Here is an 18174-nt window from a genome sequence, read left to right on the forward strand (position 1 = left end):
TGTCATCGAAGGAACCTGACCTGATTTTCATGTGAGTCATAGGCACGAAACTATCGTTCGAGGTGGCTTCTACCGTGATGGCCTCGAGCACAACATGAAAAGCTTGAATCTGATTCCAGACTCTGCTCTGTGGGCATAAAAGACCGGGACGCCTACGTGCACCAATCCCACCATCAGCATTAGGTACGTACCTTTTGCCCCGCACCACATTCCGTTCGGGGTGGATTAACCACCTCCGTTATCAGCCCAGACTTTTCAGACCGATAAGAAAAAAAAATTCCCAGGCGGGAGAGGGTCGACGCTCATAGAGCCAGCTGCAGAGAGAAGTTCACTCCAGCCGCCTACACTGCACGGTTTTCTACAACGCAATTTTCGCATTGCAAAAAACCGCCACAAAACCACACAAAATGGACGCCGCCACGAGCAAGAAGAGAAAGTCGCGCGACTCCAATGGCGTAAAGGTCTCCAGCAAAAAGCGAGCCGCCGAGGCTGAGGTCCCCGCTGCCACGACGACCGCTGAGGCCCCCGCGAAGAAGTCCAAGAAGGTGAAGCGCAGCAAGCAGCCCGAGCCCGAGCCGGAATCCGACGAGGAGGAAGAGGAGGAGGTCGAAGCCGTATCCGGCAGCGACGCCGAAGATGTCGAGAACGAGGAGGAGACGGCCGCCGCCAACTTCAAGACCGACAACGCACAAGACGACAACGACGAGGGCAACGGCTCCGACCTCGACGAAGACGTCTCAGCACCCGCAAAGGAAACAGCCGACGGCGACGACATCCCCAACGCGCAGCAACTCTCCCTCCCGCCCGTCGCGGGCGCCGAGGCCCACGACTTCTCCGAGCTCAACCTCTCCGAAAAGACAATGAGGGCCATTGGCGACATGGGCTTCACCAAGATGACGGAGATCCAGAGGCGGGGTATCCCCCCCTGCTGAGCGGCAAGGACGTCTTGGGAGCAGCCAAGACGGGTTCAGGAAAGACGCTCGCGTTCTTGATCCCCGCCGTCGAGATGCTCAGCGCCCTGCGCTTCAAGCCGCGCAACGGCACGGGCGTCATCGTCGTCTCGCCTACCCGCGAGCTGGCGCTGCAGATCTTTGGTGTGGCGCGGGAGTTGATGGCGCACCACTCGCAGACGTATGGCATCGTCATCGGCGGCGCGAACCGTCGCGCTGAAGCAGACAAGTTGCAAAAGGGCGTCAACCTGTTGATTGCCACGCCCGGCCGTCTGCTGGATCACCTGCAAAACACCCCCTTCGTCTTCAAGAACTTGAAGTCCCTCATCATCGACGAGGCCGACCGGATATTGGAAATCGGTTTCGAGGACGAGATGAGGCAAATCGTCAAAATCCTGCCCAAGAATGACCGCCAGACGATGCTCTTCTCCGCGACGCAGACGACCAAGGTCGAGGACCTGGCGCGCATCTCACTGCGCCCGGGACCGTTGTACGTGAACGTCGATGAGAAGCAGGAGCACAGCACTGTTGCGAACCTGGAGCAGGGGTACGTCCTCTGCGATGCGGATAAGCGGTTTCTGCTGCTCTTCTCGTTCCTGAAGCGCAACCTCAAGAAGAAGGTGATTGTCTTCTTCAGCAGTTGTAACTCGGTCAAGTACCATGCCGAGCTGCTCAACTATATCGATTTGCCGGTGCTGGATCTGCACGGCAAGCAGAAGCAGCAGAAGCGTACGAATACGTTTTTCGAGTTTTGCAATGCGAAGCAGGGTACGCTCATCTGCACCGACGTTGCCGCTCGTGGTTTGGATGTAAGTCACAATCGTCTCCAAACAAACTTGTAGATGGAATAGTTTACTGACAGAGCCGCCCCCTTAGATCCCCGCCGTAGACTGGATCGTCCAGGTTGACCCCCCAGACGACCCGCGCGACTACATCCACCGCGTCGGCCGAACCGCCCGCGGCTCCAACAGCAAGGGCCGCTCCCTCATGTTCCTCCAGCCCAGCGAGGTCGGCTTCCTCACGCACCTGAAGGAAGCGCGCGTCCCCGTCGTCGAGTTCGATTTCCCCGCCAACAAGGTCGCCAACATCCAGTCCCTGCTCGAGAAGCTCATCAACCAGAACTACTACCTCAACAAGAGCGCAAAGGACGGCTACCGTTCGTACCTGCACGCGTACGCGTCGCACTCGCTGCGGACTGTCTTTGACGTGAATAAGCTGGACCTCGCTAAAGTGGCCAAGAGCTTTGGGTTCTCGACGCCGCCGCGGGTGGATATTACCGTGGGCGCGAGCATGAGTCGGGATAAGAAGACGCAGGGTAGGAGGGCGTATGGAAGTCAGCCTAGGAACCAGCAGAGTGGTACTGGTGGGTTTTATAAGAAGCGGTAAAAGGGGTGATTTTGAGGGGGGAGTTCAGTGGATGATGATGAGAAAAAAGGGAGGAAGAGGGAGAGGTTCTTGTTATTGCTGAGATGGCATGGTTCCTGTGAGAATAGATTTTGGTCAGCACGGCGTCGCGTCATCAAAACATTATGATGGTTCAAAAAATGGTAATTTGGGACTGGCTTTTTTTCATTCTAGAATCTTGGTCTTGCTTTATGATATGTGATGGTGTATGAACGGTCCAATTGTCTCTCACAAGGGAAGAAAGAGCCTCGCCTTTCACTCTCGATCCTCGACTTGTTTTCAGTCCAAGTGAAGGAGACGGAGACATTCAAAGGATAGTCTGGCCTCGATGCCTCCCGAGAAGACAAGAAGCCTTTATCTTTCATTCAAGGCTAGCAAGTTCGAGGCGAGGCTGGTTTACTACACCGAGCCCGTCGGTCAGAGGGTCGTGGCCAGGAAACCCAGGATTTATTCAATGGCGAATATACGGAAGAGCTGACCAGAATGCTCTCCTGAATCTTTTCTCCTAAATCAGCCATGGACCTCAGACCAGACTGCTCCTGCCTCATTCACTCGCTTCTACACCACTCAAATATCAACATCTACATCACCTGGACGAGAGCTCACTCAACCACATCACCAACCCATCCAGCGCTCTTTCCTTTCTCAAGGGTTTTTTTTTCAAGCTTTTTTCCTTCCCTCAACCAATGCTCGACTTCTCTTTCTACTTCATTTATACACTAGCAAGAAGTCGTCTTTTTTTGAAGATTGAAGGGACATCGACGGCAGGTCGCATACAAGCTTCGCCTTCCCAACCAGTGACAAACGAATCGACGAACTCACCTTCTACCTATTCTTTGATTTCAATATCGAAAAGAAAGACAGCTTTCGAATAAAGATTCATATCATCGTTCGAGCAGTCCAGAGGCGGCCGAGATTTCTCTCTGTACCCAGCAAACGAGGGCATCGAGAAGTTCACTTCAATCCACACCCATTTGGATCTTATTGTGCCCGTTCATTGGCTACGACTGCGTCTATAAGACATCCGAACCAGAGGCAATATCAAAAACAAAGTCTCGACGATCAGGGTGCTGCAAAGCATTCACTCGATATCTATTACACCTTCACCTCATCGACCAGTCTGCGATCCAACTCACGATAACTTCACACCAATCAGCCCAAATCTCACAACCCACAAAGGAACAACTCCAAGTCAATAACGGCACCAAAGACAAAGATGTGCACCTACACCTACACCCTCCATACCGCCTGCATGCACAAGCAGTACCAGAACATGATGGAGTGCGTCCGCGTCCGCACCGGCGACAGCACCACACGCTTCGGCACCTATCGGACCCTCCACGCCGAGCTCACTCTCAACAGACATGTCCACTTGCCCGAGCGGGAGCCCTTTGACATTCCCCTCCGGGAGTGTAAGGGTCGTGGGCGGTATGCTACGCGCCCGGTGAATGGGCTCTGTATTGCTTGTAAGAGGGAGGAGAGGGAGAAGCGGGCTGTTGAAGCGAAGGGTGAGTTTTGAGTTTTTCTATAATCCTATCTCCTTTTTGAGTTTTTTCCTTCTTTTCTTCAATGTCTGTTGGGCTTCTTGTTCGGTAATTTGGCTTTGCCTAGTACTCTTCATATAGAGGACATTTGCCTTATGGAGAGCTTTTATCTCAAAGAGTATATGCCATACTACATTCCCTCAGAGAATCCCCGTTGTTTACTATCCTCCCCAGTGATTATATACCGTGCGGCGTACACGCTAGGAGATGATGACTGACCAAGGCCGGTGATACAGATGCTCAGCGCAAGGCGGGTGGTGCCGATACGGCGGCGGGAGTGAGGGACAGCATCATGGGGTTGGAGACCCTTGTTGCTGCCACCAAGCGGATGGATCTGGAGGATTGAGGGTTATGAATCAGCTTTCACCTCTACAGCTTCATCCGCTTGGGGGCAGGAATGGCATTGAGTTCGGAGGAGGGGTTTATAAAGGTGTCACTAGGGAAAGCAGGGACTTGTTTTTGGCCGTTGGGATGGACTTTAGGAATGATACCCCCAGATTAAACCATGAATTACGACGATGAATGAGATTTTCTGGTCTCGATGAGATAAGGTTTATGATTCACGTGGATGTTGATGAAGAGAGCAAGTTGGTGATGATGGCGAGGGATGTTCGTGATGTTGATGGTGGAGGCCGGCGCCGAAGTGACACGGGTGACGGACGCGTGGGGCAGAGGGGGAAGGTTCAGCGAATTGGCGCCGGGCAGGGACTGTGGGGGAAAGAGCACCGAGGGGAGGGGGATCGGCGGGTCCATGCTTTTTACGGGGTTGGCATTCTGGCGGTTCAGGGTCGGTGGCTTGAACTTGAAGAATGCGCCAGCCTCTGAGTTCTAGATTTCAGACAAGTTCCTGATAAATGGGACAGTTGGTCTGCAATTGACGGCTGTGCTTCATTGGCTGTATTTGGTTCTTCTTCAGAGCTGACATTAGAGCTGGACCAAAAGAGGGGTCTTCTGCCGCCGTCGTACTACAGAAACGACACATGACACTTTGGGCGCTAATTGGAGAGCCATGTGCTACTTGGATCGTCTGGCGTCTGTCAGATTTGTTCTGGATCCCGGTCTACGTACCACTTCCACGCCTACCAGAGGTACCTGGGTACTTCGTACGGATGGTCTGTTTAATGCTACCGGGCAGGTTACCTAGGTAGATGATGCATAACGCAGGATTCAGTCAGACTTTTGAAGAGGAACGCCAACCACCAGACAGATCAACAGCATGTTCATCCCGTTTGTCCATTCATGCGCAGATCGATACAATCATAAGATGGGCAAAACAATATCAGTGGTCCAAGAAAGCGAGTGTGACGGTGCCAGCCAAACTCAATTGCTTCACCTCTGATGCTCTGACTGAACATGAATACCTCTCACAGCTTGAAGTGGTACGAATAGAGGTACCCTGACTGCCCCCCCCTTATCCACCTACCTCGCTCCTTGCCCATGCACCTCGCACCCACGAAGAGCAAGTACCCCGGCCTCAGGTGACAGTGATGGGTTCCAATCCTTCCAACAAGTTGGATTGCGCCAACACCAACAGGAACAGGTGCAGATGCGGTTGCAGATTGCAGACACCAACGACGCGCACTCCCACCTTTTGCCTCTTACAGCCCAGGGAAGACAGACGAATGCGCCTTTAAGCCTCGTAGCATTCGCTGAGCCCATTCCCATTGCCATCCTTGGTCAACCTAATGGTATCCGTTTCTCACCCCCATCTTCCTGGCTCAGGTCCTCCCCGCTTGGCCCCGTCGCAATCCACCAATACATCATACCTGGGCAGGCACCTCACCTCGCAACCCACGTTTCTACCTATCTCCGTGCGCCCCCCCATAACTCCAGCCGCAGCCAATTAATACTACCTACCTACCTCACTACTCCCACCACCACCACCATCACGGATACATCCTCACAGCATCACCACCCGAGCGAGCTCACATACCCGACTGTTCGCATATCCTTCCCTTCATAGCATCGCATCGTCCTTCCCCCATTGCATTGTTTCGTCCTTTTTGCATGCGTAATCCGTAATCGAACCTCCCCCGCGCTACTGCTCGAAAATGGCCAAGAAGGCGCGCCAGAGGGTCAGCTATGGTATGTCTGGTCGTGTGCATCTTCTGTCCGTGCCGCTCTGCTTGCTGTTGGTGCTCGTGTGCCGCTGCGCTCCCGTCGCATGTTGGCTGAGGCCGGACGACCGCAACCCCGCACGTCCGCCGGGACGAGCACCTCGGGTCTTGACCTTCATCGCGAGACTCGGATCTGTCTGCAGCGTTCCTCGAACTGACAATGGCCTCGCTTGCTAATCACACATGGTCAAACAGTCCTCGAGCTCCCAGCTGGTTCGCAAGGCGGCGGCCACAGACTAGGCGTCAATGGCCTCGCCGTCGACAAGGACAATGGCATCCTGTAAGATCCCGAGACCGCGAAGCGAACCGCAGCCCCTCCTCCTGCTCCTCCTGCTCCTCCTCCCTGTGCCGCTATCCGCTGACACTGCTCCGCTCGCAAACAGATACTCGGGAGCCCGCGATGGCTACATTTGCGCATGGGACCTCAACCTCAACCTCCAGACCGGCGGCAGCGCACCACCCCCCGAGACCAAGACCAAGACCGCCTTCCGCTCCCAGACCCAGGCGCACATGGCATGGATCAACGACATTGTCCTCGCCAACAACAACTCCGCCGTCGTCACCGCCTCCAACGACCTGACTGTCAAGGTCTGGCGCCCACACTCCGAAACGAACGATATCGCCGCGACCATTGGAGGACACGCCGACTATGTCAAGTGCGTTGCCACGCCCCCTGGCGGCTCCGTCAACTGGGTTGCCTCGGGTGGCTTCGATCGCAAGATATACCTGTGGGACTTGAACGGAGGAGGCAAGACTCTCGAGATTGACACCCAGGGCGACGAGGTTGCGGAGAAGGGCTCTATTTACGCCCTGAGCGTCGGCCACAGCATCATGGCCAACGGCGGTCCCGAGTCGGTTGTGCGCTTATGGGATCCTCGTTCCGGCAAGAGGGTGACAAAGTTCGTCGGCCACACGGATAACGTGCGCGGCGTCCTGCTCAACGAGGCCGGTGACAAGGTGCTTACGGCCAGTTCCGATCACACGATCAAGCTCTGGAGTGTCACGGCTGGACGTTGTATGTACACGTTCACCATGCACGAAGACAGCGTCTGGTCGCTCTTCTCGGACGATCCTGAGCTGGGTACCTTCTACAGCAGTGACAGGTCCGGTTTCGTTGTAAAGACGGACGTCCGCGGAAATCTCGAAGACCTCGACGACGGAATTTCTGTTGCCGTCGCCCACGAGTCTCATTCGATCAGCAAGGTTGTGGCGGCAGGCGACTACATCTGGACGGCAACCAACACTTCGTCAATCAACCGTTGGTCCAATGTCGATACAGGCCCTGACTTACAGCTTCCCGAGGCATTCCAACGCCAGCGCGCAGCATCCACGGCTTCGAGAACTAGACAGCCCTCGAGTCCTCCGCCTGCGAACTCGCCAAAGAAGGAAATCTCACCGAGATCGATCTTGCGTATCTCCAACACGGCGACATTCCCAGTCCAAGTCAATCCTGGCCCGGAATCTCCACCGGCGGTTGGGAATCATGTACCGCATGGGACCGAGCCCATCAACCAGAACCCGGAGGAGACCATTGAAGGCCAGTTTGGGTTGGTGAAGCACAGGCTCTTGAACGACAGGAGAAGAGTCCTGACGCTAGACACGGCTGGTGACGTTCTCATGTGGGATCTCATCAAGGTATGTTGGCCCTATGTTTGACTCGAGGATGAATCACTGACTCTCGCAGTGCAAACCAATCCAAAAGTTTGCGAAGAAGCATCTGGAAGATGTTGAGATAGAAGTCAACACGACCGAAGCAGTAGCCCCGTGGTGCTCCATCGACATCAGCTCTGGAAGTCTGACTGTGGTTCTGGAGCCGTTCAATTGCTTCGATGCAGAGATGTACGCGGACGATCTGGAGTTGGAGGAGCCGGTCGAGTTCCGGGAGGACCAGAGAAGTGAGAAGCTCGCAAACCTGAGAACGATCACATGCTAACCAGGCTTACAGTCAACCTTGGCAAGTGGATTCTTCGCTACCTATTTGCTGGCTTGATCGATGAGGAAATCAAGCGAGATGAAGCGTACCGTGCCACACTCAACGAAGCTGTAGAGCGGAGGCTACAAGCAAGCCGCGCGAACCCACCTTCGTCAATAGCGATGCCTACCGATAACGCTTGGGATGAGAGTTCGGGAACGACACCACGTGCGAATGGCTCTCATTACCCCATGACGCCTGGCATGGCTATCGGCCTCGCCACGCCGGGAGCTGGCCGGCTTCACGACGTCCCAGAAGGAGCAGCCACACCATCCAGTCCCCTTGACAACAAGTCGTCTCAGTTCAGCCGGCCATCAACTGAGCGGGAAGACTATTTCACAAGCGCTATTGGACCGATTGAAGGAGCTTCGAAGCCTACCGCAGCACCAGCGACGCCTGCCGAGCAAACAGCGGCTCCCGATGCCAAGACACCCGCAGACACGAGCAAAGACAAGGAGAAGGACAAGGAAAAAGACAAGGAGAAGGATGCAACCAATGGAAAGTCACCCAGCACGGCATTTGGCAAGAAGTTCCGTATGGGCATGGGTATGTCTTTTGGCAGCAAGAAGAGTGGACGGTCGGCCTCGACTACTGCCCCAGAGAAGCCAGCTGTGGTGGACGAAAAGGCTGAAGAGTCCGAGGCATCATCGACGCACGAGAAGGAAGTCGACGACAGTTTCCTGGGCGCCATTCAAAAGATTCGAAATGACTACGACAAGTCGCTGACCGAGAATCCTGAGAAGCTCATCGAGACAAAGGTTACACCAAGCTTGGCAAACGACACTCCGGTGCTGAAACTGCCTCCTGGCACAAAGGTTGTCCTTCAGGAAGAAACGACTGGTGGAAGTGCCAACATATACCAAGGCACTGTTGAGACGGTCGGCCAGGGTGCGGATATCATTGAGCAGTGCGGTCCAATGTGGTTGGGCGAGGTGCTGCTCCAGAATCAGATCCCTATCAAGGAGCCTGTTAAGGTCTCGTTCGTCCTTCAGCCATGGCAGAATAGTTTGCCCGACATTGCAACAACAGATGGCAACAACCGTCTCAACGCCAACAGAATGCTACGAGTCAAGAAGATCTTGGCCTACGTTGCGGAGCGCATCGATCCCCAGCAGGAGGCTCCGGAGCCGGATGCTCTCTTGCCTCACGAGTACTTGGAGTTGTACTGTAACGAACAGGTTAGTGTTTTATGCTTGTGCCTTGCTCGATCTCTGCTAACTCGGCTTAGCTACTACCCATCACAATGACCCTTGCAACTCTACGAGCCCACATCTGGAAGGGTGGCAACGACGTTCAGCTGTACTACAAGGCAAATGGGCGCAAGGAAATCAAAGAGATCAAGGAGGCTCCCAAGGCGGAATCCGAGCCTGCAGCAGCACCACCGGCAGCAGCGGAATCTGACCATGCACCATCGACAGGCACCGCAACGCCTCCAACGACAGGATAGTCTCTGTCTCGACTGGCGGGCTGGTGGCAAGGGAGACCGCACCTTGAGGTGAGCTTGCCAAAGGCACAGCTGCAGAGCTTCAAAACCATGGAGGTGGTAAAGAAAGCCGACCAAGAGCAGTACATGAAACGTGCGACATCTGACCTCACTCCGCCACGGTCGTGGGGATCATCTACGGCTGTCTCAGCTTCGCGATAGTCTCGAGTGGTGGACAGGGTGCGGCCAACCAGGGAGTGCCATTGGCATCGAGGTGGCTCGCGGACCACAAAGTACAAGTGGGCAATTTCGTCATCACGAGAGTTGAACATTGCTATACGACATGAGTCAAAGGGCCTGCGACCTTGAGTCAGTACGGGTATAATGGCGTTTTTCAGTAATGTACATAGCGGAAAAGTTGTCAAGTGCAGGCAGCCCTTCTGGCTGCGTACTCGAGCGTATGTTTATACAGCGGGAGGGCAAGTTGAGGACCCTCCAATCTAGATTTTTCTTCCCCTTTTCACATGGCCGGTTCGCCGTCTATCCAGCGCGTTGTACGTTGCGCCTCTATGCATATTCGTGCCCCATCACACCCCCCAAGCACTCGTAAGAAAGATTATTATATCACGGCGCCGGTCAATGTATTTGACGCAAACTGATAACTGCCGAGGAAAATGGATCCCCCGATGCTGATCCACATGACCCTCGGCCCGATACCCGCAAAGAAGGGCCGGATGCCGTGCTCCTTGTAAATCGTACGCAAAATATCACCAATCTTCTCCTTTTGCTGGCTCAGCATCACCCTTGTCTTGAGGACGTCAAGCGGCGTCGTGATACCCGCGGCCGCGGCACCGGCAACGCTACCGTACAGCGCGCTCTCGACGGCGCTGACCTCGTATTCTGTCTGTTTCTGCGTGTTGGCGCCGGTCTGCGGGTCAATGTCGAGTTTGTAGTTTTTGGCCTGTTTGCGCTCGCGGCCCCAGCGCTTGAGGCGTTCCCAGAGGGGGAACTGGATTATGGTGAAGGGGACCTCGCGGAGGACGGTGATGGACCAGCCGCGGTAGAGCTCGCGCCAGACGGCGGATGCGCCGCCGCCCGGGGAGGAGTATTGGGAGAGGATGGAGCGGAAGGCGAGGAGGGAGGAGCCGCCGTGCTGGCCTGCTTGGGCGCGCTGTTTTACGACTTCGGTGGGGACGCGGATTGCGCAGGCGGCGATTTCGCCTAGGGAGGCGGCGAGCATGTGGGTTGCTGGGTCGATCCAGGCTGGTTTTGGTGATGATGATGAGCCTGAAGCAGAGGAAGAAGAAGAGGAGCCGGAGAGGGCGAGGAGCCGGGAGTTTATAAAGGATTTGGAACCCTCGTAGGTGCAGAAGAAGAAGGCGGCGCCGGGTGCTGAGCCGACGACGGCGGAGCCGATGCCGCGGTAGATTCCGGTGAAGCCGCCTGAGGGGAAGAAGCCTGCGGAGGATTGGAGGCGGGTTTTGAGGGTGTCGAGGGGGAAGAGGGTTAGGTCTACTGTTGTGCCTGCGATTCCGCCTGCTAGGAGGGCTGTTGTGAAGGAGGGGGGGTTGTTGGTGGTGGACATTGTTGCGGTTGTAGTGGGTTTTATGGGAGGTGTTTTTGTGTGGTGAGGTTGATTCGTGGGGAGTTTGCTTCTTCGTTTCTTTCTGGGTGCCTTCGATTGGGTATGGATCGGGTGGTGGCGGTGGTGGTCGTGGTGGCTTCGTGGAGGTCGAGATGTTGTGTCGCGTGCTCGGGATTGCGCCGACGATTAGGAGGATGGATGTAAATTGAGGGCAGCGAGACGAAAGTCAATTGACCTGTATCAGCAAAGGAATGAAAGGCCGAAAGAGAGAAGGGCCCAATGATACGACGACGGAGAGTGCATCTGCGCAAATAAGAGGGAGAGAAGAGCACTTGAAGTGTCAATGACGGAGGAGGTGAGATTGGTATTGTGAGGTATTAGATATCGGAGCTCAATCGGTCCCTGTACGTAACGCGACGAGGAAAAAAAAAGAACGGCCAGGGTCTTTGCGCTAGAGCTCCGACCCTCCGAGGTCTCTCGCCGCTCGGTGAGGTGGGTTATCAGCGAGCGCGGGGCCCGGGGGGAGCTCTCTTATCTTATCGGCATTTACCTTACCGTGCTTACCTAGTACCTAGAGGTCCAGTGTTCACCTCCGCTTGGGAAATCTTTCCTCCGAAGAGCCCGAGTTCTGAGGTTCCGGTGGTGGGGGATTTGGTCGGATGAAAGCTCCATCTTTTTTTGTCTTCCATCGCGCCGGCCGTCACGTTGGAGACTGCCAACCGTTGATTCGTCAATTGCAAATATCTTCTGAGACGAAACCCACGATAGCTTCGTGCAGCTCAACGACACTCCACTGAACAAAGCAGTTGAGACTACACATACGAAAGAACAAAGGGGCGAGGACCACCGCACGATGGAATGGCCTTCACCAACCCCCCGATCGCGACCGCAGCGGCGACCGCAACAGCAACAGCGGCAGCGGCCGCAGCCCACCACCTCTTCCTCCACCCGGTCCCGAAACCCATAACCTTTCTCGAATTCTTCGACGCCATCCGCGCCGCCACCCCGCCGCGCTTCCCCCACGCCCGAACCGCCCAGCCGCGCCGCATCGGCCTCGCTGTGTCAGGCGGCGTCGACTCCATGGCTCTAGCCTACCTCTTTAACCAGCTGCGCGAGATCAACCCCCTCATGCGCGTCGTCGATAACCCGCTCGCGAAAATATCGGCCTATGTCATTGACCACGGCCTGCGCGAGGGATCCCGCGAGGAAGCACTCGCTGTCGTGAAGGAGTTGCGGAATTTCAAACATATTAGGCCGCAGTCGGAGGCGGTTAATTGGAAGGCTGAGGGCGTGACGGGCGATCCGAATCTGTTACCCAATGTCGAGAGTCTCGCGAGGAGGGTGCGGTACCGCCGGCTCGGAACGCTGTGTCTCGCGATGCACGTCGAGAGTATCTTCCTCGCGCACCACCAGGATGATCAGTACGAGACCGTGCTGATGAGGTTACTCGCCGGCCACGGAAGCCGCGGGCTAAGAGGGATGCTCAAAGCCGGGAATATACCAGAGTGCTACGACATGCACGGCGTCTACGAGAGCGGCCACGTCGACGACCAAATGATGCGGATCCCGCAGATCAGCTTCCGCCCGCCGAAGAGGGATTGGAGGCACATGCGGCGGCAGCTCGTCTCGGAGCTGGATTTGGAGTTGTACGGTGCCGAGTTGAGGGCGGGGTTGCAGACGGGGTGGCATGAGGGACCCTATGTCGGCGGCGGCGGCGAAGATGACAGCTCTGGGAGCGATTGGCTGTTCTCGGCGGCGAGTTCTGCGTCTGCGAAGGCGAGGGCCGCGGCGGCGGCAAGGAATATGACGAGGATTCGCACCGAGGAGGCTGGGGTGATGATTTATCGCCCGTTGCTCGAGTTCAGCAAGGACCGGCTGATTGCGACGTGTGAGGCGAATAACGTGCGCTGGTTCGAGGACGCGACGAATAAGGACGTGACGCTGACCACGAGGAACGCGGTGCGGCACATGGTGCGGAATCACAATTTGCCCGCGGCGCTGCGGAAAGAGAATGTGCTGAGGATGTCGGCGCGGTGCGGGGCGAAGCTGAGGGGTCTGGAGCGGGAGGCTGAGAGGTGGATCAAGAGGCAGGTTATCGCGGAGTTTGAGCCGAATGTCGGGACGCTTGTTGTTCGGCTTCCTGAGCTGGGTGTCTTTGGTCCCGGCCCGGGACAAGGGCGCGGGAGGGGGAGGAAGTCAGTCAACGACGGCGTGAGGAGGGAGCTGCGGCTCGCGCACCGGAGGGCCGTCGCGGGGTTTGTCGTAAAGAGACTCGTCGCCTTCGTCTCCCCCGATCGGAACCCGCCGCAGCATACATCCCTCCAAAACATTGTCGCCAAACTCTTCCCCACCCTCGTAGAAGACTCTCCATCTTCCTCCGCCTCAGTCCCAATGGCACCGCCCAAGGCCTTCAACCAGGCCTCCGTCCTCTTCCTCCCCCTCGCCCCCTCAAAATGGTACCTCGTCCGCGAACCCTACCCCTCCCTGCACCCGCACCCGCAAACGACCTACACGACGACCTCCAACATTAGCGACAAGCACCGCCACCCGACCTTCCCGCCCACGCAGTGGGAGTGCGCCGAGGACGCCGAGTACATGTCGCGCGAGCGGCTCGCGCTGCTGGACCGCATGCCGCTCCCGCAGCCAAAGTTCCGCGAGACGAGGCGGTGGTACGCGTGGCGGCGGTTCAAGCTCTGGGACGGGCGGTTCTGGATCCGGGTGAGGGGCCGGGTGAAGGCGTATTTCCGGATTGCGCCGTTTGCGCCGATTCATGGCAAGGCTTTTCGGGAGGGTCTTGGGGGTGGGGGGGAGGCTGGTGGTGCTGCTGATGCCGTAGAGAGGGAACAGCAGGAGAGTAAAGAGGAGGGAGAGATTCAAGCTGCCCCTGGGATTGGCGTCACTGGCGGGCGTGGCAGCAGCACCAATACAACGATGAGCGCCGCCGATCGCAGGGCAGAGTTTGAGGGCATACTGAAGCGTTTCGCGCCGGGCAAAGTGCGGTATACCCTCCCCGCGCTCTACGCCGTCAACCGCGACGAGCAGACGGGCGAAGAGGTGCTGAGGATGCTCGCCCTACCGACGTTGGGCGTCGGGTTACCTGGCCTGGAGAGGTGGGTTCAGTATGAGGTGCGGTATCGCAAGGTCGATATGGGTTTATTTGAGCGCGAGACGGTGGGTAGAGGGAGTAGAGGCGGCGGTTGGGGTCGTATGCCACAGAGACGTGGCGGTGGGAGTGACGGTGGCAGTGACAGAGGAAGTGGAAGCGGTGGTAGAAGTCAGAGCAGCGGCGCCTTTGTCGGTGGTGCGGTGCTCCGGAGACATGTTTTGGCGGATGGCACGGCGGAGGAGAGGGCTTGGAAGCGGATTAGTGGGATTCGGAGGAGGAAGAGGATGATGACGGCGGTGGTGGTGCGGAACAAGAAGAAGCAGGAGGAGGAGGAGTAGGAGAGGAGAGCGAGTTTTGGTTTGAGGTCTGCTTGATGAGCACGAGATACCCCCCTTATTTACCTGTGTTTGCCTAGACCTTGGGTAGTAATACTTCATTATATCAAAGGAGATGATTTGCCAGTCACTGTGAGAGCGGAGATGGATGAGAGGTGTTGATGAAGTTGATGCTCTTGTGTATATTTCAAGTATAAAAAGGAAAAAAAGTATTCGAGGTTCGTGATTTCGCCTCGTCGGTATTTGCCAAAATGCGTGCAATACAATTGGGTTATGTGTAAAAGATTGCTCAGGTCATCTTTGCTGAGCTTTCCTCGTCCGAAAACGCCGTTGAAATCCATCCATCCATCCATCCATCCATCGTAACGACAGATATTAAGGTAATTTGCCCTTTTTTTTCCCTTCCATCTCTTTTCGCTCCCTTCAAAAGATGACGCAAATTCGCGCCATCGTTCGTCCACGTATTTCCCGCATACATGGAACGCATCTATACCAACACCTACCGTTTCTATCACCCAGAGGGAAATGCTCATAAAGCCGTTTGTGCTTGTTTGGCTCACCTCTCCTCCCCGATAATAAGAATCTCATCGCCAGAAACACTCCCCAACGACACCTGACAGTTCCACGCCTGGCCCTTGTGAGCGTGCACGGCCTTGGGCCACTTTGTCCGGCTATCAATCCTGACATCTTTCCCGCGGATGTCAATCTTGCCGCTGATGCTCTCGGCTTCGACGGTGCCTTCCCAGGAGGCAGGGTACTTGAGCTCCATGCTCCCGCTGACAGATCCGTGCGAGGACTTGAGGTGGCGCATGGGCGGTTGGTCCTTGATTGCGGCGGCGCGCTCCTGCTGAGAGGAGGACACCGTGATGGCGTCGCCGTGGGGGTGGCGACGCACCACACGCCAGGCGTCGTCCAAGTGTCGACCACCGGGCAACGGGATCCGCTTCCACGGCCCGGCGCCGATGGGCGTGAAGGGCACGCCTGGCATGCGCGGGATCTTTTCGGGGATAGGCAGCGGGTTCGTCGGGATGTCCACCGGTTCATCTGGGTTCGCGCGCGGCTTCTCGCCCTCGTACGCGCCTTCGGTGCCGAGGATCTCCACCCAGATGGGATCGAGGATTTTCACGGCGGTGTCGCCGGACTTGGTCTTTGTGTGCAGCTCGGGCTCCGTGACGGCCTGGAGGAGGCTGACGTTGTAGACGGGCAAGAACTCGGCGGCGATGTCGCCGCTGATGCTCTCTGCGACGGCGGCGGAGGAGAAGGCGACCCAGGCCTTGATGGAGCCTGATTTGGTGTCGAGGGTGGTGATGTAGTCGCGCGGCGGGACGACGGTGTCGGGTTTGCTGCTTTCCGCGGCGGCGGCGAGGGGTTCCTTGACGGTGACGTCGCCCGAGATGGTGGCGACTTCGAGGACGGCCGGGCGGGGGCGGGAATCGAGGACTTGTTGGGGCGCGACGTTTGCGATGATGTCGCCTGATTCCGAGTTGATCTTGAGGGAGTCGTAGAGGGGCCAGGAGCCGATGATGTCGCCCGAGATGGTCTTTACGAGGATGTCGCGGGAGTTGAGGCGGTACGTGGTGGGGACCTGGACGGGGGAGTGGACGTCGCCGGACAGCGTGCCGATCTCGAGGCCGTCTGCGAGGTTGATGGAGAGGTCATCGATGACGCGGACGTCGAGGTTCGTGGCCCAGAGGAGCATGTGGCGGAGGGAGGCGCCCTCGGGGACCCAGACGGTCGCGCGGACGGTCATGCAGGGCCGGCGGGACTCTGTCCATTCGACGCGCTGCGGGGTGTGGATGAGGAGCTGCTGCTCCGAGTTCCACTCGACGGCGACGTCGAGGGCCGGGTCGTTGGAGACGACCTCGAACTCGATCGAGGGTCCCGGGCGGCCGGCCTGCTGGCGGCGGACGACAAGGTCGCCCGAGACCAGGGGCTGGTAGCCGCGGGAGGGGGAGTTGGTTTCGACGGTTTGTAGGACGCTGATGGACTTGTCCGCGGCGAAGGTGAGGTCGAAGAATTTGGGTTCGAAGCGGTGCTCGGCTTGGAGGCACGAGCTTGAGGGATGCCAAGGGACGGGTTGGCCTGGCTCGGCGGGTTTGGGGGGATCACTTGGCGCGGGGGACCCGTCTTTGATGGGCAGGCCGGTGACGGGGTCATATTGCTGGGGAGGCTCCTTGGCAGGAGACTTTCCAGATGGCTAGGAGATGTTAGCTTCAGCCAAGATAGTAGATGTAGATTGGGGGTTGAGACGCACCGAGTTGACTACAGTCGAGGCCAACATGCTGAGGAATCCCGTCAAGGTGAAGAAGACCAAGGCGCCAAGCAACATCATCTTCAACGTCCGCCTGGAAGCCCAAGGGAACTTTATAAGAGCTCTATCCCTCCATGACGGCGAGGGTCTAGGGTCGTGGTCATCGTCGTCATGGTCATCATAGGGCACGTCGCCCATGCTCTCGGGGTCGCGGCCGAGCAGGCGCCTCTCTTCTTCGGGTGCGCCCATGTTGATGTTGTTGCTGTTGGTCGTCCCCGCGATGGTGTTGAAGGTTTGGTAGTTTCTAAACTCTGTGGGTGATGACGAGAGCGGGGACGTGGGCGATGGCGTGTAGGCGGGTGGTGCCTCGCTGGGGATGCGAAACAGAGAGGCCGGGTTGTTGGAGGAGTATCTCGAGTGAGTCTGGGGCGTGCGCAGTGGAGCGTCGGTGGAGGGCGAGTAGGGCGTATAAGACGACGAGCTCTGGGCGACGTGGGAGTGTGAGTGTGAGCGAGAGTGGGAGTGGGAGTGGGAGTGGGAATGGGAGGTATAGGTTGTATGTGACGGCGTCGCCTCGCTGTCTGCGGCGGTGGAGGAGGCTCCGTCGTCGTAAAAGTCGTCGACGGCCGAGACGGATGACGAGGTCCTCCTATGTGTTGAGGAGTAGTGACGTGATTGTGCTTCTACGGCGGCGTCGTTGTTGTGGGGGTGATGATGGAAGGATGTGTTCCGCCTTGTCTCTTCCTTGGCCTCGCGGTCCTTCTTTGACGACGAGGAGCCTTGTTCTTCTTGCTCTCGCTGCAGCAGCGACGGGTCTTGGACGAGGACGTTGGGCACATGCGGTACGGCGGCGGACGTGGGGAACGTCGTCGCGTCAGTGACGTTGTCCTCGCTGTTGTGGAAATGAGACTCTTGCTGCTGCGGAGGGTATATTCCCCCGGCTGACAATGAAGTGCTGCTTTGGAAGTATCCGTCTGTTGGCGATAGGTGGGCGTCGAGGCTGTCGTCCGGGACCTCGTCAAAGTCGGAGTCGTCGGCGGAGTACAGGTTGTCGGAATACGGGGCCGGCATGGCGGCGGTTACTATTTCAGTCCTTCTCCCTTTCTTTTTGTTTCTGGTTGGCTGACAGGGTGAGGATGAGTCCCCTTGGACTTGAACTGTCTGTGCTTTGGGATACCGATACACCGTTTTGGAGTATACGAGTTGTTCCCTCGTCCTGCGGTTCTGTTTCTTAATGCCGGGTCACTTAAAGTTTGAGCTTTGCCCCTTGGACAGGCACTCTAGGGTCTCTGACGGGGTAGACGGTGGCAGTCTGGCAGTCTGGCAGTCTGGCAGCCCAAACAGTGACAGCGACTGAATCGTGAAGGGGACTTGGCTGATACGCGCAGTGTCGTGGGCGACGGGTAGAACGGACGCCAAGAAACGGAGTCAAACAGTTTCGGTGACGGGGGCTTTCGTTTGCTTCAGCACCCTCTCCGTGAGTAATG

General features: G+C 57.1%; 6 protein-coding genes across 6 annotated transcripts; 4 read left to right on the top strand and 2 right to left on the bottom strand.

Moving 5' to 3' along the window:
- Window positions 1-161: 161 nt before the first annotated feature.
- BDP81DRAFT_420793 (ATP-dependent RNA helicase HAS1) lies at window positions 162-2669 on the top strand. The gene is made up of 3 exons (XM_060589876.1): window positions 162-915; window positions 954-1759; window positions 1827-2669. The coding sequence occupies exons 1-3, from the start codon at window positions 408-410 to the stop codon at window positions 2334-2336; spliced, it is 1824 nt and encodes a 607-aa protein (XP_060447947.1). The 5' UTR covers window positions 162-407; the 3' UTR covers window positions 2337-2669.
- An 805-nt stretch (window positions 2670-3474) lies between these two features.
- BDP81DRAFT_469482 (uncharacterized protein) lies at window positions 3475-4537 on the top strand. Its single transcript, XM_060594524.1, has 2 exons — window positions 3475-3862; window positions 4135-4537. The coding sequence occupies exons 1-2, from the start codon at window positions 3571-3573 to the stop codon at window positions 4242-4244; spliced, it is 402 nt and encodes a 133-aa protein (XP_060447948.1). The 5' UTR covers window positions 3475-3570; the 3' UTR covers window positions 4245-4537.
- Window positions 4538-5949: 1412 nt separating this feature from the next.
- Window positions 5950-9434, top strand: BDP81DRAFT_312880 (WD domain-containing protein; the record flags this gene model as incomplete). Its single annotated transcript, XM_060583845.1, has 6 exons — window positions 5950-5983; window positions 6211-6295; window positions 6399-7650; window positions 7700-7910; window positions 7961-9165; window positions 9216-9434. The coding sequence occupies 6 exons, from the start codon at window positions 5950-5952 to the stop codon at window positions 9432-9434; spliced, it is 3006 nt and encodes a 1001-aa protein (XP_060447949.1).
- A 595-nt stretch (window positions 9435-10029) lies between these two features.
- BDP81DRAFT_313631 (mitochondrial carrier domain-containing protein) lies at window positions 10030-10995 on the bottom strand (the record flags this gene model as incomplete). The annotated part of the gene is made up of 1 exon (XM_060583913.1): window positions 10030-10995. One exon carries the CDS (start codon window positions 10993-10995, stop codon window positions 10030-10032), a length of 966 nt encoding a protein of 321 aa, XP_060447950.1.
- Window positions 10996-11697: 702 nt separating this feature from the next.
- Window positions 11698-14592, top strand: BDP81DRAFT_368917 (uncharacterized protein). The gene is made up of 4 exons (XM_060586575.1): window positions 11698-12653; window positions 12723-13568; window positions 13659-13810; window positions 13952-14592. Exons 1-4 carry the CDS (start codon window positions 11854-11856, stop codon window positions 14437-14439), a joined length of 2286 nt encoding a protein of 761 aa, XP_060447951.1. The 5' UTR covers window positions 11698-11853; the 3' UTR covers window positions 14440-14592.
- Window positions 14593-14992: 400 nt separating this feature from the next.
- On the bottom strand, window positions 14993-17758 carry BDP81DRAFT_458847 (uncharacterized protein; the record flags this gene model as incomplete). Its single annotated transcript, XM_060593466.1, has 2 exons — window positions 14993-16633; window positions 16691-17758. The coding sequence occupies 2 exons, from the start codon at window positions 17756-17758 to the stop codon at window positions 14993-14995; spliced, it is 2709 nt and encodes a 902-aa protein (XP_060447952.1).
- Window positions 17759-18174: the final 416 nt, after the last annotated feature.

Source organism: Colletotrichum phormii (genome assembly GCF_030913505.1).
Source record: "Colletotrichum phormii strain CBS 102054 chromosome Unknown BDP81scaffold_5, whole genome shotgun sequence".
NCBI classification, from domain to species: domain Eukaryota; kingdom Fungi; phylum Ascomycota; class Sordariomycetes; order Glomerellales; family Glomerellaceae; genus Colletotrichum; species Colletotrichum phormii.